Below are 24804 nucleotides of genomic sequence, written 5' to 3'. Positions count from 1 at the left end.
TATCTATCCCGCCTGTTAATTCCCCAAAGAATTCCAACAGATTTGTCAGGCAAGATTGGCCTATTTTATCATGTGCCAAAAGTATCCTGAAACTTCATCCTTAATAATGAACTCTTAACATCTTACCAAACTCTGAAGTCAGGCCAACTGGCTAAAAGTTGACTCTTTTGACTCTTTCCCTTCTTAAAGAGTGGAGGGACATTTACGATTTATCTGTCCTCCGGAATCATTGCAGAATCTAATGATTTTTAAAAGATGAATGCCACCACAATCTCTTTAACTACCTCTCTCAGACTCTTGTGTGTAGTCCGTCTGTTCATGGTGACTTACCTACCTTTGGACCTTTCAGCTTCCCAAGCACCTTCTCCCTAGTAATAATGACTATACAGACTTCTGCCTCCTGGCACTCTCGAAGTGGTATATAAATGTTTTAATGTATTAAAATATATAATTATGTTTTATATTATGTATTGCAATGTACTACTACTGCAGTTATTGCAGTACAAATTTCACAACATATGACGGTGATATTCAATCTGATTATGAGTGTCTCCCACAGTAAAAACTGGTGCAAAATACATTAGGTTCATCCACTATGTTTTTATCTCCCATTGCTACCTCCCCAGCATCATTTTTCAGCAGTCCAGTATCCTCTTTTGCTATGCACAAGTTATGATCATTACCATAGCTGACTGGGTGTGGTGGGCAGTAGGATTAATCCCAGCTGTCCCATTCTGCATGCTCTGGAAGTAGAATTAGGTTTTGCTGCCCACTCTGGGTGCTTTAAGAGGAAGTTAATGTGTATTTAATATTTCAGTAATTTTTGAGTAATATTATAAATATATTGTTTGATTAAGCACTCTTTGTTTAGGTAATTCATTACATGTTAGATGTAAAAGTACATGAATGGCATACACAATCATGCCTCCAAATCATATGTCCATGCCTTGCTTAAAGTAAAAATGAAATTAATGTGCATGTATTCCAGACTCACACCTTACAGAACATAACAGTTAACCCTTCCTACTCCACTCTGGGCTGTGGGGCTAACACTTGCTCTCACGTTCCAAGTAGCCTGGGCAGTGGGTTAACCTTTGCTCTTCCACTCCAGGTGGCTGAGCAGTGGGGTTTGTTCTCGCTGTCCCTCTGTGGGTAGTTGGGTTAACTCCATTTGTTCCACTCAGACTCCAGTGGAATTTGACTGATTTGATGGTCAAAAGTCAGATTTTCTGAAGTCATGTGATTTTTTTTTTAAAATCCAGGTGAGAAAAGACGACTACATGAATTCTACAGAGAGAGAGGGCTTGAGGTCCCTAAGCCAGGTGTGTGATCAGAAATTGCCTCCAAAATAAATATAATTTCTTCTGTCGCTCTCTCTCACAGGCCAGTGACCAGCTTCAACTGTACTCTTCATGTGTTTCTTCAATGTGATCACCTACTTCCTATAACATCATCCAACTCTGTGTTAGCTCATGGTGTGTTTGATCTGTTTCAGGGCTCCTTCTCCCCTCTGATCTTTCATCCTACCCCCGAACCTCCTCTCCCCCCCATTCCCCACATCTTCCCTCTTCATCATTAGATATAGAAGTAAAATTAGGCTATTTGTTCCATTGAGTGGTTGATTTTTTTTTAACCCATTTCTTCCACCTTCTCCCTGTAACCTTTTAACTCCATACCAATCAAGAACCTATCAATCTCTGCCTTAAACACACCCAATAATTTGGCCTCCACAGCTGTCTGTGGGAGTAAATTCCCCAGATTCACCACTCTCTGGCTGAAGAAATTCTGCCTCTGTTCTAAAGGGTTATTCTTCTATTCTGAGATTTATTGCTTGAGTCTTTGACTTTCTTACTAAGGGAAACATCCCTTCAATGTCTGCTCTATTCAGTTATCGATAGATTTCAGTGCAAAATTCCCATCACTCATCCTTCTGAATTCCATTGAGTGGTGACCCAGTGATATCAAATACTCTTGCTATGCGAAGCCTTTCATCCTGGAATCCTTCATGTGAACCTCCTCTGGACCCTCCAGGGCCAGTACATCCATCCTCAAAACAATACCATATCCTAAAGCAGTGGTCCCCAACCACCGGGCTGCGAAGAAACAATATGATTTGGCAATATGAAACAATATGAGTCAGCTGCACCTTTCCTCATTCCCTGTCACACCCACTGTTGAACTTGAACGCACACGAGGTCATTACGCACGCAAAGTTATTACCCTCGCAAGGTCATCAGTCGCCTAAACGCAGTGATGCCCTCACGCCAGGGATCACTGGTTGGCCTCGGGTAACCGGCCGCCTTGTGCGGCTGGCGAGAAGTGCCATTGCTACTGGCCTGGTGCGCGGACAGATGGGCGCCGCCTCTAAACCTGTTTAACACACTGAATATTGGTCGGGAATCCGGTGCTAAAATATTTGCAGATGACCTAATTTGGGCTCAGTAGCAGAGCAGCTACCTCGCTGCTATCTACTGAAAGTCATCCCTCGAGCCAAACTTTTGTCGGCCAATAGATCCTACCTACCTACGGTGGTGGGGGGGGGGGTGGCAGACACACGTCCTGTCACACTCCTCGGCTGCTCTCTCCGGACTGCGACTGCCGCGGCCCCGGTATGGGGACCTCCAGCCCTTATCTTGTCCTCTCACTAGTGTGTTGCAATGATTTTATATGTTCAGACGAGGAAAATATGCACCGTGTGTTTAATATCCAAACGTTACTTAAATGTTATGATGTTTTTGACTTATAAGTGAGTTATAATTGATATATCATTATATTCAACCTAGGAAAATATGCACTGTGTGTTTAATATTAAATACGTTAGATAAACCCTTTCAGAAACGAAATTGAGTACATTAGCCACTTATAAGTGACTTAAGTTGACTTACCATCTATATTCCGGTCGTGATTAACACCCCCCACCCGGTCGGCCGGTCCACAAGAATATTGTCAATATTAAACCGGTCCGCGGTGCAAAAAAGGTTGGTGACCCTTGTCCTAAGGGTTCCTTCACCTTAAGCTCGCTTGATCATATTCATCTCAGCACACAAGACCAAATGCAAAAATGGCTGTTCCCCAGTGGTCTCCAGATCAAACTGCTCTGCAAAGCTATCTAATGGACATTCCACAAATTTCTTTTGCTGTACTACCAAACTGATTTTCACAGCTTCCTGCATATTGAAGAACCCATGATCACTCTCCTTGCTCCCCCCTCAACAGGATTCATAAATCCTATAGTGATATCTTTCACTGCCTGTCTTTGTATCCTCTTTGAGACCTGCTTGATGGCATTGCAGTGAGACACCTTGTGATGGTTTACTATAAATGCAAATTGTGTACTGTTTTCTCCTGATCACTTGGTTTTGTTTGGTTCTCTGCTGTCCAGTTGTCCAGGTACCTGGTAACAGTAAAGTGCGCCGTATCCGATCGCTGAGTAAAAAGCTGTCGCTGTGTGTGGCTCCACCAGGGGACCCTCTGCCTCATCTTGACATCTGTTTGGTGCTTGAGTTCATTGGGTGAGTCATGTCTCACAGATAAGTGTCAGTAAACCAGCAGTTAGAAAGGTAGCGCATTGGCTTTTATTGCAAAAGGAGTTGATTACAAGAATTGAAGATATTGTAGAGGCCATAGCTGGAACTGTGTGCAGTTCTGGTCTCCTAACCTAAGGAAGGAGGTATTCTCAGCAACATTTCATCACAGTGATTCCTGGTATGACAGGGTTATCATATAAAAGGGATTAAACTAACTTGTGGTCCTATTGAAATTCTGACAGGACTTGCTGGGAGAGGCTCAGGACCTGGGTTCACCTTCTCAGAAAAGGGGTTGGTAGCCACAACTGAGATGGGAAGACATTTCTTCACCTGTACTCAATTCTGTACCCAAGGGCAGTGGAGGTTTAGGTCAAAGTAAATTTATTATCAAAGTACATATATGTCACCATATATAACCCTGAGATTTAATTTTCTCAATAAATCAATAATAGAATAATAATCATAATAGAATCAAGAAAGACCCCATCAGCTTGGGTGTTCAACCAGTGTGTAAGAGACAACAAACTGCAAATAAAAAATAATAATAAATAAACAATAAATATCGAGAACGAGATGAAAAGTCCTTGAAAGTGAGTCCATAGATTGTGGGAACATTTCAATGATGGGGCAAGTTGAGTTTGGTTCAAGAGCCTGATGGCTGAGTGGTAATAACTGTTCCTGAACCTGCTGGTGTAAGCTCTGAGGCTCCTGTACCACCTTCACGATGGCAGCAGTGAGAGGAGAGCATGACCTGGGTGGTGGGGGTCCCTGATGATGGATGCTGCTTTCCTGCAACAACACTCTGTATAGATGTCCCCAGTAGTGGGGAGGGCTTTACCCATGATGGACCAGGCCATATCCACCAATTTTTGTTGGATTTTCCATTCAAGGGCATTGGTGTTTCAATACCAAGCTGTGATGAAGTCAGTCAAAATACTCTCCACCACACATCTGTAAAGTTTGTCAGAGTTTTAGATGGTGTGCTGACCCTTCGCAAACCCCTAAGGAAATAGAGAAGCTGCAGTGTTTTCTTCATAATTGCAATTATACATCTAGAACAGGTCCTCCGAAAAGATAACACCAATTAATTTAAAGTTGCTGACCCTCTGTACTTCTTATCCTCCAACAAGGACTGGCTCATGGACCCCTGTTTTCCTCCTATCGAAGTCAATAACTAGGCTCTTGGACTCTTGCTGACTTTGAGTAAGAGGTAGTTGTTGTGGCACCACTCAACCAGATTTTTTAGTCTCTCTTCTATATGCTGATTCATTACCAGCTTTGATTTGACCTACAACAGCAAACTTGAATATGACTTTGGAGCTGTGCTTAGCCACACAGTCATAAGTGTAATGCGAGTAGAGCAGGGTGGCTAAGCACACAAGCTTGAGGTGCACCTGTGCTGATGGTGATTGTGGAGGAGGTGTTGCTACCAATCTGAACTGACTGGGATCTGTAAGTTAGGAACTCAAAGATCCAATTGCACAAGGGGCTATTGAGGCCAAAGTCTTGAAGTTTATTGATTAGTATTGAGGGGATGATGGCATTGAATGCTAAGCTGTAGTTGTTAAAAAGAATCCTGATTTATGCACCTTTGCTGTTCAGAAGTTCCAGGGTTGAGTGAAGAGCCAATGATATGGCATTTGCTGTATTGGTAGGCAAATTAAGAGTTAATTTAAGATTAAGCAAATTAAGATTAAGAAAAACTAAGTTGTTTCTCAGGTAGGAGTTGATATATTTCATCACTGACCACTCAAAGCACTTCATCACTGTAGATGTAACTGGTACTGGATAGTAGTCATTGAGGCAGATTACCACGTTCTTGGGCACCAGTATGGGTGAAGTCTGCTTGAAGCAGGTGGGTACCTCAGACTGCTGACGCTGGACAGATCTCAGTGAACATTCCAGCCAGTTGATCAGCACAGGTCTTTAGTACTTGGCCATGTGCCCTGTCTAGGCCAGGTGCCTTTCGTGGGGTTATCCTCCTGAAAGCTGCTCACATATTGACCTCAGACTGAAGTCACAGGTTTATTGTAGGCTGTGAGAGTTTGTGATGGTTCCCCTATATTTTGATGGTCAAAGGCATTGAGTTAATCTGGAAGCGAAGCTCTGTTGTTGCCTATGTCGTAGGATTTCATAAGCGATGATAGCATTCGAGCCCTGCCACAACTGTCAAGCACCCTTCGTTGATTCAAGTGTAGTCAGGAATTGCCACTTCGCTCGTGAGCTGGCTTTCCAGAGATTGTACCTGGACTTTTAACTTTCTTGGTCACCAGACTTGAATGCCTCCAATCTGGCCCTCAGAAGTTTGCAGATCTCATGGTTCATCCAGGGCTTATGGTTGGGGAAGACTCTGAATGATTTAGTTGTTGAGTGTTTTACAAAAGTTTGAGATACAGTGTACTGAAATGCTTGTTTCTATACCATGACTCAAGACTGAGTTGCCCTGTTCGATCTTGTTTGGGTCTTTGACTGTATTTATAGGCAGTGGCCAGTAGGTGGCTGCAGACACCACAGAGTCAATGAGAAATCCTTCCACACATACTCCATGGAAACCCTTTCTGTACGTCAGGAGCAAACACCCTTATAGACTAAACCATTCAGTCCATCATGTTGAATCTGACCAGAAATAAACAGAGAAAACCTATAGCACAATACAAGCCCTTCGGTCCACAAAGTTGTGCCGAACGTGTCCCTACCTTGGTTTAGCTCTAGCTTTAACTTCCCAGCACCTGCATGTTTCTTCTTTCAATGCCAGCCCTGTCTGTAGGTTCTGGCTCCTCACGTAATGATAATGTGAGCAGGATGTCAGCCTCTGCCTCCTGTTCGTGCAGTACGGTCAAGATCTCGCTGCCCATTGGCTGAAAAAAGTAACACCTCTACTCTCCTTTAAAACTGCTACCTATCTTGTAAATTTGTTGACCTCTTTGTCAGGGAATAAATCCTTCCTGTTCACCCTTTCTAGGCCCCCTATAATTCTCTGTTAAACCTCCGAAAGGAAGCAATTCCAGCCCACTGGGTTTCTGCTGACAACAGGAATTCTCTGGTGAATCCCTATGCACCTCGCCAATGTTGTCACCTGGCACCTATGCACCAGTTTCAACTGTGGTGGAACACCTGGTATGCATAAGGGTGGCCTTCCTCTTGTTTTCTGCACTTTTTATCCCATTTAAAAGAGTCTATGATATAGAAACAGGCTCTTCAGCCCATCATCTCCTTACTAGTCATCCACTAATTCCAATTTCTTTCTCTCAATGAACATAGAATATTACAGCATGATACAGGCCCTTCGGCCCATGATGTTGTGCTGCCCTTTAACATTAATTTAACCCTTCCCTCCCACAGAACACTTTCATGCGCCTATCTAACAGTTTCTTAAACGTCCCTAATGCATTCATCTTTACCATCACCTTTGGCAGGGCATTCCATGCACCTACTAGTTTCTGTGTAAATAAATAATAAAAATTAAAAAAATTAAAAACCTATTCCCCCCTATACCTCCCTTGAATCACCTTAAAATTGTGCCCCTTTGCATAGCCATTTGTGCCCTAGGAAGAGTCTCTGGCTATCTGCTCCTTCTCAGTCGATACTGTGGTGCTCATTTAAGTACTTGTTAGACTGCGGTGAGATTACCATCCTTTACCACCCCTCCAGCAGTGTCCTATAAAGTACAAAAACTAAGGGTGGGGAATCGTCTCCAAACCATCTTCTCTTTACCTTCTATCTGTGTGCTGTAGATTTGTTTTCTTCTGCAGTGGGGAAAATGTCTTTTTTCTGTCCATTCCAAATAATGTCCGTGATAATTGTGCACTGCATTCATCCTCACTCAGTTGCTCTTGCCCTAAGGTAACAGACCCAGCCTCTCTATTCTTCATAACTCAAATGCTCTGTCCCAGGCAACATCCTACTGAATCCCTTCCTCCACATCACACACTAACCTGTGTTCTTAGTAATACCCAGAGTTGCATACTGTGTGGCCCATGTGGTCTCACCAATGTCTTCGGTTCAAAAGTAACATGAGGACCCAACCCTTGTACAAAGTGTCCCAACCAATGAAGTGTGCCCTGTCTACTTCTGATATGTTTTCAGTCTTTGGTCTCTTCCCCAGGGCCATAAGATATGAGCAGAATTAGACATTTGTCCCATCAAGAGTGCTCAGCCATTCTATCATAGCCGATGTATTATCCCCCTTGTCCCTATTCACCCTGTAACCTTTGACACCTTTACTAATCCAGAACCTATCAATCTCAACTTTAAATGTACCTAATGACTTGGCTTCCATGCCATTGAGGCAATGAATTCCACCGATTCACCACCCTCTGGCTAAAGAAATCCCTCCTGTTCTAAAGGAGTATGTTTGTATGCTAAGGCAGTGCCCTCTGTCCTAGACTCCCCCACTATAGGAAATATGCTCTCTATGTTAAGGCCTTTCAATACTCAGTAGGTTTCAGTCTTATGCTCTGCATTAACTAAACCATAATGATTATCTTTGATTAGTCCTGTCTCTCAGAATCAGATTTATTATCTCTAATGTGATATGATGTGAAATTTGTTGTTTTTTTGATAACAGCAGAGTGTAAAAACATTAAATTACTATAAATTTACAAACAAAATATTGCAAGAAAAAGCGTTTGTGGATTCGTGGATGTTCAGATATCTCATTGCAGAGGTGTATTTTTTTTTTATTTTGAATCATTCCCCTTACTTCCTTCCTGATGGTAGTAATGAGAAGTGAGCATGATCCAGAATCCAAGCACTGGTTAATTCAGTCCCTCTGAAACCTTTCAAGTTATTTCCTTACTGCTGATATTAGACACAGGAGCCTCTGCCTGTGGCTTGTCACTGCTGCAGCCTCCTACCCAGCGTGGATATATCTCATCCTGCCCTAGGGACTTATCCACCCTTTAACCCCACTATGATATTTTGTAGCTGCTCCTTTTCAATGGTAAACATTTGAGGAGTTTTTTCCTCCAATTTCAATGTCCTTTTTCATTCTGAAAATGGAGGAGCTCGCGTACAGATTGCTACTCTATGGCTTTTTACCTTGATTACCCACTTGACTTTAACATACTTAGAAAATGCTTTGGGATTTTACTCCTCATTCTAATTACTTCTTTAAGTAGCAACTCGTTACTTTTGTCAGACCCAGCCTGTTTTCAGTTCTTCACCTGCTGTTTGCTTCTTTCTCTTTCTTTATCAAACTCCCCCCCCCCCCCGAATCACTCAGGGTCCCATGAGGCTGTTGTCTTTGCCTTTTACACTTGTGGCAACATACTGGCCCTCAGCTCTCATTGTTTCCTTTTTGGCTAACTGCCACTGGATGCAGATAGACTTGTGTGTACATAGTTGCACCCAGTTCACTTGTGCCAACAATCTCAAGATATCAGATATTTTTCTCTGAGCTGTGTATGCTCCTTGAGCCACATTTGGCCCTGGACAGGGATTGTACGATTTCCCATCCCTCTGTGCCCGTGAGAAGGTGGTGATGAGCCTCTGCTGGATCTTACTTTAGGATTTATATCCAGAACCAATGAAGGACAACAAGCAATGCATTTCCAAATAGGGGAGTCTACAACGTGTAGGAATGTCTGCAGTTGCCCGTGGTGGTGGGTTTGGGAGGTACTAGCACTGAATGCTAAGGGTGATGGAGGGAAAGCCATTCCAGTGGGTTGATTGTCCTTGTTGGTGTTGAATTTCTTTAGTGTTGTTGCAACTGGCCTCATTCGGTCAACTTGGGGAGTGTTCCTTTGAGGTTTGTCAATGACAGAACTGCACTGACTCAGGTGAGTCACTTGTACCGGATACTCAGTCTCTGACTACAGTATCTTAGTTTATTTGGTTGTTGCAGTTGTGTTTCTGTCTCTTGGTGGCCCTCAGAAATTTGATGACAAGGCATGGATTGTTTTGGCTCATGTGGTTAGTTTGTGAGGGGTTTGCATTGGTCACTCTGTGAACCCAGTGGGCAGTCTAAGTACGAGACTGTGTTAGAATTAATACTCTCTGTACTTTCGATGCTCAGGGTGCTGATTGTTGCAGAGGCTGGGCAGTGACACAAATGTTCTTCATGCACACAAGCTGGGTTTGTTTCTGAAAAGTTACTAGTTTTTATGCCTGTGGCTGTTTGTCAGGAGATGTGAGTCAGTCTGTGCAGAGAATGCTTCCTGACACCAGAACTGACTCTGGGTTTATCACTCAGAGCCTGTTTGTCATTGGCATGTCTCAGTCCCAGTCAGATGACTGGCCGGAGCAGTCACTTCAACATGTTGGCACTTTGACGCAGACTTCATTATTGTAACCGCTGTGCCTCAGTTCTGAGCAAAATCAGTTTGTGTTTGGAGGACCTTTGAGGCCTTGCTTTGTTTCACTGGTATTGTCAGGTGAGCAGAACTGAAGGGGAGAGCAAATGAGTTGAATGGCCTCATGAGATCTAGAGTGCAATGCGAAAATGAGTTAATATTTCTTGAAATTTCCAAGGCTGCACATACCAACAGCAAGGTCTAGGAGGAGATGCTCTGCCACTGACAATTATTATCAGTCTGCAATAACAAACGTTTGCATTTATGACACACCCTGTCACTATCTCAAAATGGCTCTATTCTTGGCTCTATATTTGCCAGTAAATCAGTGATCTTTTGGATCTCTGTTTTTATCAGACAAGTCTCACAGAACTTTAGACAGGCAGATAGTTTTCTAACATTGGCCTGAACTTAGCAACAGGCAACACAAAGTCTTGGTTACTGATGAAGCGGGTGGAGGAAATATGCCGAAAGTGTTGTGTGTGGGTTGACAAGGTGCCTTAACACAGGAGCCCAAGCCAAATAATATCTTGCAAATTAACAGGTTTTTTGGCAATGTGATTAGGGTAAGCTCATGGGGGGGTGGGGGGTTTAAAAAACATTCAGGGACATGAAAGATGTAATTGGCATCCACTTGAGTCTATGATGGAGTAATAAAGATTCAGTATAGAAACAGGCCCTTCACCCATTTACACAGATCATACGCTAATCCTGTTCTTCATTCTCCCCACATTCCTCTTAGCTCCTCCTCCCCCCTTGTGCTGGGATCACTCATATTTTTAGATAATATTATAGCACAAAATAAGTCAGCGGATCCGTCTGTTCTACATGTTCATGCACCATAAGAGGCTCCCATCCTTTCAGTCCTGTTCCTCCCTTTTTCCACAACCCTGCAAATTATTCTCCCTTGACTCCATCTAATTCCCTGCTGAATGCACTGATTCTGTTTCACCCATCTCAACAGGCTGGGAGTTCTGTCCAAAATACTCCCGTGTTTTTATGTAAAAAATATCTGCTCAGCCCTTATATCTTCTTGTTCAGAATTTTAAATTGGCATTTCCTAATTCTTGGGTTACTGAACCACCCAGCAGTGGGAGTGCGTTTCCTGTTTTCCATCAATAAGCTGGCCATGATGAATAGCCCGTTCAGCTGCCGTTGTGCTAATGGTTGTTGTTCTGTTGTTACAGGGCTGATCTTGGAATTGGTGAATACAAGGTAGGTGGAAAAAAAGCCACACTCGCTGCACAGGATGCTCCACTGGCAGAGCGAGCACTCACTGCACATAATGCTCCACTGGCAGAGCGAGCACTCACTGCAGCGCTCATGCCCACGACAAAAAAAAACTTCATCTGGGAGGGAAACTTGTGAATTCCAGCTGCTGGGAAACCTCAAATGCAGCAATTTTGGACGGTCATTTCCTTTTGGGTCAGTCTGCTGTCACAGCTGCTGTGCAAGTTTGATTCCATGCTGGGAGGGGGTTACACTCAGATTAATTTATCACATGTTCACAGTGACATACGGTATGTTATTTGGGTGAACAATCAACGCAACCATGGATGTGCTGCAGCAGCTCTCAAGTGTCGCCACGCATTCTGACACCAACATACCATGCCCACAATGCTTGGCATAATAATACAGAGTATACCAAGCAACAACAACGAAACAAGCTCTGTTCTTCCCTCCCTACACACATACACTGTTAGTATCCCAGTTAGTAGTTGCAGCCTCTAGAGGAAATTAATCTTCTATGGAAGTGTTGACCTACACCATTGCAGCTCTAATGTGTACATCCTACCGTTCTGGCCAGACAGGTTATTTAATACAATGGACATTTATCTGAACAGTGCACCTCTCTACTAATGCGTAACTTGTTTAATAGGCTCCTTTGCTGGAATCCAGCTGGTGTCCTGAGAATCCTAAATGAATCACAAACAATTGGGAGTACCATTAAATCACGGATAGAGAGACGCGTGTCGTTTTGTAGTTCCCCTACGAGCTCATTGTTGATCTTGTTTTCCTTCCCTGCACCTGCCAGACTGATCAAGGCAGCCGAGCACTTGAACCAGTGAGTTAGAAGTGAGTCCTCAGCTGTGCTGGAGACATGTTCAAATTGAAGCCTGGTGTTGTGAATAATTCTGCTTTTAATAATTACTCGAGTTGTAAGTGGAGTCAGCATCAAATCTCTCAGGCCTGGCATAGCTGCCAACTTCAATTTAAAAATAATGTACTTGTGAGCACTGATGTGCAAAGTGGAAACAGCCTGAATAATTTGCAGTATTGAGCTGTCAGCATTCTGTCTACCAAATGGCAACAAAACACCAAGCTTTTCTGAATGGGGCCAGAGAAAGGTCTCAATGTGCAGAGAGCCTGTGGAATAGAGAATTGAGTGAAAACAGGGATCAGGAGTAGGTAGTTGCTAGTTGCTTCTGTAGTGCAGTCCTGGTCAGTGAGATGGATGCTGGAGAGAGTATGGACTAGACCCTGAGGATGTCTGTGTAATTGGAGCTATAGTGGATGATCAGTGGACACTAAAGGCCATTTTGGAATTTGTACTTTGGTGTTGAAGTTAGGAATTTGCTTCTTGCTGATTCCGCTCACTGTTGCCTGACTACAAACGGGGAAGGTGAAGCAGTATCTCATATACGTGGAGTTTGGCGTACACTGCCAGTAAACATGGAAATACTCAGTTACGATTACTCATTCTTCCTTTTTCTTTTGTTTAAGCATGATCACTCTCGTGCACACTCTCTTGCGCGTCTCGCATGAATGCACACAAGCCCTCTACAAGAATCACTGGCACTGATAATGGAGCTCGGATGATGGTTGAGCTTAAATCATATATTCCAGAGGTCAGTTAGTGTGGCACAGCGCAGTGCTACAACTTGGTACCTTCTAGCCTCACAGTGTAGTGTGTGACTGCATGGACCCAGTGGTGTCTTGATGCTTTATCTGGTACTCATTTCTGTGAACATTACCTTTGGTTGCTTGTCAGGAGGTTCTCTGAGTGTTAGAACTGCAGTGGTGAGCAATGTTGGTCCACACTGCTCCATCCCACCCACTTTGTGGCACTCATAGATGCAGCACCTTTGGCATCACCCGAGATATTTCTCATTGAGTTTATTGTCAAATGCACAAGTACAGGGAGGTACAGATAAAGGTACAACAGAGGACCTGCTTGCAGCTCCATCACAGGCTCCTAGAGTCAGACAGTGCAAAACATACATTGCACAAATTATGCAAGACAGTTGAGAAAGGACAAGACTGTGTAAAACAAGGCATCAGTGCAAAAAGAAACAAAATTTCATCAAAATCACTGAGCCTCATTACCCAACAGTCTGTGTCAGGTCTTGACCTTTATGAATCCTTGTAGAAAAGATTCCTATCTGACAGAGTGGTGCCACAGAACGTGCTCTTGGTACCAGGGACAGTGGTTTCCCTGTTCAAATACTATTGTTTTCTTGACATTAGAAGGGTGCAGTAGAGTGTGTGGAAACTTAGAAAGATGGGGCCCTAGCATGCCACCAGAGGTTTCATTCTCAGAGGGCCCTTGTCTGCTGTGATAATGGATTGCTGTGACTTGTGTTTGTGCCTGGGATGATGTCTGATCATCGACACTGAGGTCAACCAGAGTGTGCCTTCATTTGCAAGATTTAGCCAGCAGTAAACACTATTTATTTATTATTGTAACTTATAGTGATTTGTTTTGCCTGTATTTCTGCAACAAAAGAACAAATTTCACAGCTAATCACAGGAGGAGGCCATTTGGTGCATCAGGTCCAGTGTAACTGTCCCCAAAGCAACTCTCTAGTTCCACCCCAACTCCCTTCACCTGTAATTTTGCAAACCTTTCTTTACTGATTACTTATCTATTTCCCTTTAAAGGGCAATGTTGAAACCTGTGTCTTATAACTCCCACGGACAAGGCATCCAATTGTACTGCGTAAATAAGATCTTCAGAATTAGGTTTATTATCACTGATGTATGTTGTGAAATTTGTTGATTTGCAACAGCAGTACAGCACGAGTCATAAAAATTACAATAAGTTTCAAAAATGAATACATAAATAGTGCAAAAAAGAAATAATGAGAAATATGGCCGAGGAGAAGAAGCTGTTCCTAAAACGCTAAGTGTGGGTGTTCAGGCTCCTGTACCTCCACCATGCCGTCTTCTTATTACTGGTAATAATAATAAGAGGCATGTTCCTGTATGGTGAGTGTCCTTATTGATGGATACTGCTTTCTTGAAGTACTGTCTTCTGAAGATCTTGATGGTGGGAAGGGCTGTACCCATTATGGAGCTGGTTTAAGTTGACCCTCTGTAGTTTCCTTCAATCCCGTGTATTGGAGCCTCCATATCAGGCGTTCAGTAAGAGTGCTGTCCCATGTACATCTGTAGAAATTTGTGAGTGTCTTTGGTGACTTTCTTTTGTCACTCTTGATTCTCTTCCGCTTTACATTATGTCCATAACCTCTAGTCCTTGACCTCTCCACTAGTGGCAGCAGCCTTCTATCCATGTAGAAGGGAGTTTTGTCCCTCCAATCTTGAACTAACACAGCCACCACCAAGATGCATATAAATGCCCTGTGTGTAATTAACAACCGACTTCCCTTGGCTTGTGATACACGAGTCATTAGATTTTCAGCTAAGATGAGGGAAACAGTAACTGACTTGATGTGAGCTGTCATCCTGAGCCTCTGATCTTTCCAAATCAGATGCTGCTCATACCAAAGCCACAATGAAAGTGTAAAATTTACGTTATGTTCATACTAACAATTCTCAATAGCTGAAAACGAAACCACTGCCATTTTAATATATGTGTGATCTTATAGGTGATTGGTTTAAGAATTGATATTAGTGCACTTGATGTCTTGCTCCTGGTAACAAGAGTTGACCATTCAGTCTGTCAAACCTTTTCTGCCTCTGGCTCCCTGGTTGATATCCTTTGGTTTTTCTTTCAGCCGCTGCAGAAGAAGTATGTCCGAGTGTCAGAGGAGGCAACAATCCGACATGTAGAAAAGTTTATCCGAATGAAGCTGGAATTGGACCCCATCTATCGGGTAAACTTCTGTGTGTGCACGTGGGAAGGGCTGTTGAAGGGATTCTGTCTGAGAATAAAGAGTGTGATCTCTGAGCTTTAATGGTATTGGAAGAGTGAGGTAGAAAGGTCGTTCCCCAGTGATCAAGGACAGCTTTTACTGACTCTCACTTTTGGAAGTGGCAACGAGCTACTGCATTCCCAGAATGTAGTCAAGTCCACAGGGGCCACCTGCCCCACTGAGGAGTTCTAGCATTTTGTAACGAACCAATGTATGGCTATAGTAGAGGTTAGTGTGGTGGATGAAATGACAATCAAGTGTAATTCTCTTCCTGGATGGACTGGCCCTCTTGGTGAAACTGTATTCACATAGGCAGTTAGAGTACAATGGAACACATTGCTGAGCCATAGGTTAGGCTTTGTTCAGTCTCTTGCTGCAGGGTGCAAAGCCTCTGACCTGCTCCTGTGAGTCGACCTGTTCCCAGTTGGCCATTCACAGGATGGGGTTCAGCAACAGTAATGCCTTTGCGTATCAAGAAAATGATTAAATTCTTATTGAAGAGAGTCAATTCCCAGCACTTGTGTCACATGCATTTTACTAGTCCCATTGCTTATGATGTCCTGATCTGGCTACATGCAGACACAGGGTACAGAGAGCCATCTTCATTGTGGGGTGAGGAACTTGTCAAGCACTGAGGTGGTGGTAATCTGGTTAATTGCTGTCATGTGAACCAAGGTACAGAGAAAAACTTTGTGTGGCATTCCATTCATACAGACCATTATATTGCAAAAATGCATTGAGATAATACAAGGGAAAGCTATAACAGAATGTAAAGTAAAGTGTTACAGTGACACAAAGTGCAGTACAGGCAGACAATGACGTGCAGGATCTTAATGAGGTTGATTATGAGGTCAAGAGTGCATTTTATCGTACGTCATATTTTAATGGTAGAGTAGAAGCTGTCCTCTAGCCTGCAGGTATGTGCTTTCAAGCTTTTGTAGCTTATGCCTAACGAGAGGGGGAGAAGTGAGAGTGCCCAGGGTTTATGGGGTAAATTGTTCTGCCACCTATGCCCTCCCCCACAGCATTAAGTGGAAACCAGCTTGAACTGACATGCTGTTTCATTCATCCATGTAAAGGGCCCATTCTCTCCATATGTTCACATGACACTTGGCTGATCTATGGGACAGCCTGCCCAAGTTTGTCTCCAGTTTGCAAGAATTTTGCTGTTTCAACCAAAAGTCATAGAACATAGAAAAGTACAGTATGGGAACAAGCCCTTCTACCCATAGTGTTTGCTGAACGCAATATCCAAGGAAGATCAAAGACCATAAGACATCAGAGCAGATTTAGACCAAATGCCCATTGAGGCTGCTCCACCATTCAGTCATTACTTGTCCTTTTTACCCCTCCTCAGCCCCACTCTTGGCCTTCTCCCCTTAACTTTTGATGCTGTGGTTGATCAAGAAACAATCAATCTCTGCCTTAAATACACCACCAATCTGACTGCCACAGCTGCCTGTGGTAACAAATTCACCAACCACTGGCTAAAGAAGTTTCACTGCATCTCTATTTTAAGTGAACACCCCTCTATCCTGAGGCTATGCCCTCTTGTCCTGGACTTCCCCACCATTGGAAACATCCTTTGCACATCTACTCTGTCTAGGCCTTTTAACATTTGTAAGGTTTCAACAAGATCCCCCTCATCCTTCTAAATTCCAGAGAGTACACGGCAAAAGCCATCAAGGGTTCCTCATATGATAACCCTTTCATTCCTGGAATCATCCTTGTAAACCTCCTCTGGACTCTGTCCAATGCCAGCACATCTTTTCTTAGATGAAGAGCCCAAAACTGTTCACAATACTCAAGGTGAGGCCTCATCAGTGCCTTATAAAGCCTCAGCGTTACATCCCTGCTCCTGTATTTTAGACCTCTTGAAATGAATGCTAACACTTTTGCCTTCCTCACCACCGTCTCAACTTGCAAGTTAACCTTTAGGGTGTTCTGCATAAGAACTCCCAAGTCCCTTTGCATCCCAAATTTTTGGATTTTCTGCCCATTTAGAAAATAGATTACACATTTATTTCTCTACCAAAGTGCATAAGCGTGCATTTTCCAATGTTGCATTTCATTTGCCACTTTCTTGCCCATTCTCCTAATCTGCCTAAGCCCTTTTGCAGCCTACCTGTTTCCTCAACACTACCTGCCCCTCCACCAATCTTTGTATCATCTGCAAACTTGGCAACAAAGCCATTTATTCCATCATCTAAATCATTGATATACAACATATAAAGGAGCAGTCCCAACACCAACCCCTGTGGAACACCACTAGTCACTGGCAGCCAAACAGAAAATTATCCTTTTACTCCCACTTGCTGCCTTCTTCTAATCAGCCAATCTTCTAACCGTGCCAGTTACCTTACTGTAATACCATGGGCTCTTAACTTGGTAAGCAGCCTCTTGTGTGGCACCTTGTCAAAGACCTTCTGAAAATCTAAATATACAACATCCACTACGTCTCCTTTATCTATCCTACTTATAACTTCCTCAAAGAATTCCAGTGGGTTTGTCAGACAAGATTTGCCCTTAAGGAAACCATGCTGACTTTGTTCTATCTTGTCCTGTGCCACCAAGTACTCCATAACCTCATCCTTAACAATTGACTCCGATATCTTCCCAGCCACTGAGGTCAGGCTATTGGTCTATGATTTCCATGCTGCTGCCTCCCTCCTTTCTTAAGGAGTGGAGTGACATTTGCAATTTTCCATTGCTCCAGAACAATGCCAATGTCCAATGAGTCTTGAAAGACCATTACTAATGTCTCCTCAATCTCTACCACTACTTCTTTGTGCAGTTCATCTGGTCTGGCTGACTTGTGTACCTTTAGGTCTTTCAGCTTTTTGAGCACTTCTCCCTTGTAATAGTAACTGCACTCACTTCTCTTCCCTCACACCCTTCAACACCTGGCAGACTGCTAGTGTCTTCCACAGTGAAGACTGGTGCAATAAACTCATTAGTTCATCTGCCATCTCCTTGTCCCCCTTTATTATTTTTCTGGCCTCATTTCTCCAGTCCTATGTCCATTTTCATCTCTCTAAGTTTTTATATACAAAGAAGCTTTTTCTATCCAACTTGATATTGTTTGCTAGCTTGCTTTCATATTTCATCTTTTTCCTCTTAATGATTCTTTTAGTTCCTTTCTGTAAGGTTTTTAAAAACTTCCCAAACCTCCTTCTTCCTGCTAATTTTTGCTTTGTCGTATGCCCTCTCCTTTGCTTTTGCATTACTTCCTTTGTCAGCCATAGTTGTACTATTTTGCCATTTGAGTATTCCTTTGTTTTTGGAATACATCTATCCTGCTCCTTCCTCATTTATGTCAGAAACTCAAGCCATTGCTGCTTTGCCAGCATCTCTTTCCAATTTACTTGGCCAACTCCTTTCTCATAGCACTGTAATTTCCTTTACTCCACTGAAATGCTGCTACGTCAGACTTTACTTTCTCCCTATCAAATTACAAGTTGAACTCCATCATATTGTGATTATTGTCTCCTAAGGGTTCCTTTACCGTAAGCTCCCAAATTGCCTCTGGTTCATTACATAACTCCCAGTATAGCTGATCCCCTAGGCTCTAAAAAACCATCTCATAGGCATTCAACAAATTCACTCTCTTGAGATCCACTACCAACCTGATTTTCCCACTCTACCTGTATGTTAAAATCTCCCTTGACTGTCATCAGCATTGCCCTTTTGACTCGCCTTTTGTATTTCCCATTGGAATCTGTAGTCCACATTCCAGCTACTGTTTGGAGGCCTGTATATAACTGCTATTGGGGTCCTTTTACCCTTGCAGTTCCTTAACTCCACCCACAATGATTCAATATCTTCTGATCGTATGTCACATTTGATGCCATTCTTTACCAGCAGAGCCATGCCACCCCCTCTGCCTACCTTCCTAACCCTCCGATACATTGTCTAACCTTGGACATTTAGCTCCCAACTACAATTAACCTTCAGCCACAGTTCAGTGATGGCCACATCATCCCCAACAATCTATAAAAGTGCAACAAGATAATCCACTTTATTTCTTATACTCCATGCAGTGAGAAATAGCACTTTGAGTACTGTATTTGCTACTCTTTTTGATTCTGCATTCCTAATGCACTGATGGTCATCCTGCTGGCTGCAATTTTGTCCTATCATCTGCCTACCCTTACTGATAGTCTGACTGTGTGTTATCTTTGCTTTTTTTTAACCACCTGTCCTATCCTGAGTTCCTTTGCTCCAGTTCCCATCACCCTGCCAAATTAGCTTAAACCCTCCCAGCAGCTCTTAACAAACCTTCCCCTGAGAATATTGGTCTCCCCTGAGTTCAGGAGCAACCCATACCTTTTATACAGATCATACATTCCCCCAGAAGAGATACCAATGACCCAAGAACCTGAAGCCCTGCTCCCTGCACCATCAGTTTCTTAGCCATGCATTTATCTGCTATATCATCCTGTTTCTATCCTCACTGGCACAGATAGCGATCCAGAAATTACTACCCTGGAGGTCCTACTTCTCAGCTTTCTGCCTAGCTCTCTAAATTCTCTCTTTAGGACCTCTTTGCTTTTCCTTCCTATGTCATTGGTACCAATATGTACCAATGCCAGACCAAAATGAAACTAAATCCCTTCTGCCTGCACATGACCCATATCCCTCTGTTTTCTGCATGCTCACGTGTCTCTTTAATAGCCTTTCTAAATACCACTATCAGATCTGCTGAAATTATCACTCTTGTCAGCCCATTCCAGGCACCCACCACTTGTCTCGCATGTCACCTTTAAACATTCCCCCCCCCCACTCACCTTAAAAGTACATACAGTAATTTTGACATTTCTACCCTGAGTAGGTAAACTGATTATCTACTCTATCTATACCTCCATAATTTTATAAACCTCTATCAGGTCTTCCATCCGTCTGTGCCAGTCCAGGGAGAATAATACAGGTTTGTCCAGCCTCTCTTTATACCTCATCCATGTGCTATCTAATCCAGGCAGCGTTCTGATAAACCTCTTCTTTGCACCTCCCTCCAAAGCTTCCATATCCTTTTATAATGGGGGCAACTAGAATTGCACACACAATACTCAAATGCTGCTTCACCAAAATTTTATACAGCAGCAATGAGATGTCCTGGTTTAAAACTCATGTTACATCTGAGTGGAGGAACTCAGTGGGTCAAGCAGCATTGGTGGGAGGAAAGGGAACTGTTGACATTTCAGATCAAAACCCTAACAACTCCTTTCCACTAGCAGATTCTGCTCAACCCACTAAGTTCCTCCAGCAGATAGTTTGTTATGCAAGATTTTAGCAGCTGAGTTTCCTGTGTTTGTGATTGAATGAACTGCCTGCAAACTTTCAGTTTGAACAGAGGTAGTTTGTTGGAGTACACATTGGGGTAGATGGCTATCTCCTTCTCAGCTGAGCGCTGTTCTGAGGATGGGGATCCTGGATAGATGGTGGGCAGCAGACAGCTATCTCCCTCTCAGCTGAGGAATACATGGTGTGCTGATCCCAAAGGGAGTGCCTTGGAGAACCAAGATGGATGGTAGGCAAAACCAGGGTTTTGTGTATTTCCCCAAATGTTGTGAAAGATGGACCGGAGCACGTCACCATAGAACTGTACTATACTGTCTGTCCCTTGTAGAAAAGTTAATGAACACGTCAAACTTTGCTCTCTAATCAACCAGACAGTAAGTGAGACAGCTATCTCGGGGAGTGGGTGCTGTGCTGATCCCACAGGGAGTATTATGGTATGCTTAGGTGGAGGCAGCTTGGCTGAGTGCTGTTCTGACGATGGGGTCCTCGATAGATAGTGGGCATGAGACAGCTATCTCCCTGTCGGCTGAATGCTGTCCTCAGAATGGGTGCTATGCTGATCCCTCTTTGTTCCAGGAGCAGCTCTGGTTCCACTCATGTGAACAACTTCAGAATGTATCAATTTTCACTATAATTAAATGTGAAACAGATGGCTCCCCTGAGAAGTTGTGGGAGGAGAAGACGGCTGCCCAGAACATGAATCTGTGCAGAGTCTGGGAGCTGCAGACTTGCGCAAAGCAATTTATAAATAAATGCAGGCCCTGCCCTCTGGGAAGAATTTACTTGTTTGTGTCTCTTCTATTGGAACACTAGGTGCTTTCTAGGTTTTCTAGGTGCTGAGTCCTTTGAATCTTTTCATGTGCCATTGTCTCTCAATTTCTTACTTTCCTTTTAATTATCTCATACCTTTTCTTAGATTAATTTCCCTCATTCTCACTCTGATGTCTTCCTCATTCTCCTTCTTTTGTTTCAGTTTTCTATTCTCCCCCTCACTTACTTTCTTATTCTTGTGAGTAATGTTTCTATTTCTTAAATGCTTTTTAATCCTCCCTCTTCTCTCCCTCCTCTCTCCTTCTTCTCCCTTTCTCTCCTCCCCATCTCTCACTTTGTTTTCCGTGGCCCGTTTTATCCATCACAAGGCCTTCATTTATTATTTATTGGCTCTCCACTGATCTCTTGGTGCCCTCTGTAACCTGTGCTCTGACAGTGGATGCGTTTTGTAATTAGCTTTCGATCTTTCCTGGTGCTTGAGTGCTGCTTCATCTGGTAGTTGTGTTGTTTTGCAGTTAGCTGCACAAATCACATCTGAAGGTTGCTTAAAAGCCCAGGAGAGGCAGGGAGAACCAAGTGTGGTGGAGACAAAGGACTCGTCAATCTTTTTGTACATGAGAAGCTGTTACAGTTGCTTTAAGCAGACAGTGTGGCAGCACGCAGTTCTGAAGGGTTACAGTGTCAGGTACTGTCTGGTCCATTGCTGTGTTTTCATTCTGTTTGGACAGTGACTGTCAGGCTAAGGCAGGTGTAGCATACAGGGTCCTCACCACTGCTGCTGCTACCATCTTTCCCCAACCATGTGCAAGTTTGCCTGGATATGTTTGAAACAGCAGGGGAGATTAAACCAGGTAATGCCACCCATTTAATTTCCTAATAATCTTTATGTTAACCAAGTGAGAATCATCAGGCAATGCCCAGAAACCAAAGATTACCAGTGCTCAGTTTAGATTTCTCCTGTGAAGTCTCTGCTAACTCACCGCCACAGATGAGATCAGTGAAACTCGTGTCGACAGCAGAGCAGAGTTTGACCAAAGTTTGAAGCCCAGGGTGTTGTGATTGAGAGGAGAACCCTGCCATGGATGAAGTCAATGTTAGAATCAAGGAAGCTGGTTGTGCTCCTGTGAGCTGCTGACCTCGGGGCCAGGATATGACAAACACCCTCACTTGCCTATCAGTGGGGAGAATATACAATCCGTTCTCTGGTGGAACTCTATACTATGTGCAGTACCAAGGGAATGCTGCAGTCTGAGGCAGGGACTTTCTGTCTATGCCCATCATACAACATAGAACAGGCCCTTCGGCCCACAATATTGTACCGAATCAGACAGAAAGTAAATTTTAAAAAACGCAAAAGTTAATCACTCCCACCCACTCAATGCCCATATCCCTCCATCTTCCTCATATTCAAGAGCCTACCTAAACGTCTCTTAAAAGCCTCTAATGTACTCGCCTGTACTACCATACCAGGCGGTGCATTCCAGGCATCCAACACACTCTGAGTTAAAAAAAACTGACCCCTCAAATCCCCTTTGAACTTTACTCTTCTCAACCTTCAATGGATGCCCTCTAGTATTAGACATTTCTACCCTGAGAAAACAGATTCTCCCCGACCACTCTATCTATGCTTCTCATAATCTTATAAACCTTTATCAGATCTTCCCCTCAGCCTCCGCTGGTCCAGAGAAAACAACCCAAGTTTTTCCAGCCTCTCATGATAGCACATGCCCTCTACACTTGTCAGCATCTTCTGCACCCTTTCCAAAGCCTCAACATCCTTCCTATAGTGGGGCAACCAGGACTGTATGCAAAACTCCAGATGTGGCTTAACTAGAGTTCTATAAAGTTGCAACATAACCTCTTGACTTTTGAAATCAATGCCTCGACTAATAAAAGCAAGCATCCCATAAGCCTTCATAACCATCCTGTTGACATGTGTAGCCACTTTCAAAGAGCTATAAATTTGGACCCCAAAATCCCTCTGCTCAGCAACACTTAAGGTCTTGTCCTTAACTGTGTACTGGCTCCTTACCTTTGCCCTACCAAGGTGCAGCATTTTTATCTGAGTTAAACTCCATCTGCCATTTCTCTGCCCATATCTGCATTCTTTGCCAGTCTTCTACACTATCCACAACTCCACCAATCTTGCCATCATCTGCAAATTTACTAACCCACCCATCTACTTTTTCATCCAAGTCATTTATATACCTTACTAACAGCAGAGGTCACAGCACAGATCCCTGTATAACACCACTAATTACAGACCTCCAGCTCGAAGTCTCTTCAACCACTTCTCTCTGTCATCCACATACAAGCCTGTCTGAATCCAGTCAGCTAATTTGTCACAGACCTTTGCATCCTAATCTGGATTAGCCTCCCATGGGAGACTTTGTCAAATGCCTTACTAAAATACATATAGACAACATCCACTGCTCTACCTTCATTAATCTCTCTCGTCACCTTGTCAAAAAACTTGATCAAGTTGGTAAGACATGATTTGCCTGTACAGAGCAATGCTGGCTCTCCCTAATAAGGCCATGGGTTTCCAAATACTCATATATCCTATTCCCAAGAATTTTCTCCAGCATTTTCCTTTCAACTGATGTGAGCCTCATTGGTCTATAGTTTCCAGGATTTTCCCTTGTTCCCTTCTTAAATAGAGGTACAACATTAGATACTCACCTGTCCTCCAGGATCTCACCTATGGCTAGAGAGGACACAAAGGTACTGGTTAAGGCCCCAGCAATCTTGACTCATGCCTCCCTCAATAACTTGAGGGTAATTCCCATCAGACTCTGGAGACTTATCCACCTTAATACTCATTAGGGGACCCAGCATGTCCTCCTCCATGACCTCCAAGCACCCTAACGTATTTATGCATTCAGCACTGATCTCCTGCCCTCCATGTCCTTTCCCTTGGTAAATACTGAAGTAAAATGTTCATTAAGGACTTCATCACATTCTCTGCATCCATGCAAATATTCTCCTCTTTATCCCTGGTGGTCCTGTCCCTAGTTATCCTCTGCTCTTGAAGCATATATAGAATGCCTTGGGGTTTACCTTGGAGACTTTTCGCGACCCCTCCTGGCTTTCCTAATTCCTTTCTTTAGTTCTTTTCTGGCTTCTTTATACTCCTCGTGTTCCATTTGATCCTGACTTCTGAAGCTTTATATACTTTTCCTTTTTCTTTTTCACTAAATTCATCACCTCTCTGGACACCCAAGGTTCTCTTATCTTTCCATCCCCATCCTTCATTGTAAGAGTACCATACCTTTCCTGTACTCTGTGCAATTGATTTATAAACACCCTTCATGTGTTTGATGTGGACTTACGAGAAAAAAGGTGTTCCAGATTAACTCTTCTTAGTTCCTGCCTAATGCCCTCGTAATTTGCCCTACTCCAATTTAAGAACTTACCCGCAAGGACCATGCCTGTGGCACCAGGAGTAATCAGGAGATGACCACTTTGGAGATCCTTCTCTTCGGCCTCTTTCCTAACTCTCTATACTGACTGCACAGGACCCCTTCCCTTTTTCTACCTATGTCATTGGTGCCAATATTCACCATGACCTCTGGTTCTTCACCCTCCCATTTGAGAATATTCTGTAGCCGCTCCGAGACATCCTGGACCCTAGCACCTGGGAGGCAAATACATTATCCCGGTGTTTCTTTTGCAGCTACAGAATCTCCTGTGTTCCCCTAACTATTCAGTCTCCTATCACTACTGCACTGCTTGACTTTACCCTTCCCTGCTGAGCCTCCGAGCCGGCCACAGTGCCTGGCTGCAACTGCTGTGTCCTGGTGGGTCATTCCCCTCACT

The 24804-nt window shown here is 43.4% G+C and overlaps 1 protein-coding gene across 5 annotated transcripts in view; it reads left to right on the top strand.

Moving 5' to 3' along the window:
- Nucleotides 1-24804, top strand: part of pcgf6 (polycomb group ring finger 6) — a 70862-nt gene that overhangs the window by 31327 nt on the left and 14731 nt on the right. For all 5 annotated transcript variants that reach the window (XR_009507416.1, XM_059947250.1, XM_059947249.1 and 2 more), the window contains exons 5-8: nt 1263-1322; nt 3383-3512; nt 11008-11035; nt 14779-14877. Coding sequence is in view for 4 of the 5 variants with exons in the window: in XM_059947250.1 (XP_059803233.1) it covers nt 1263-1322; nt 3383-3512; nt 11008-11035; nt 14779-14877 (317 nt within the window). In the remaining variant the exon portion in view is untranslated. The remainder of the gene's footprint in view (nt 1-1262; nt 1323-3382; nt 3513-11007; nt 11036-14778; nt 14878-24804) is intronic.

Source organism: Hypanus sabinus, chromosome 22 (genome assembly GCF_030144855.1).
Source record: "Hypanus sabinus isolate sHypSab1 chromosome 22, sHypSab1.hap1, whole genome shotgun sequence".
Taxonomy (NCBI): Eukaryota; Metazoa; Chordata; class Chondrichthyes; order Myliobatiformes; family Dasyatidae; genus Hypanus; species Hypanus sabinus.
This window is presented reverse-complemented; position numbering and strand designations above follow the sequence as displayed.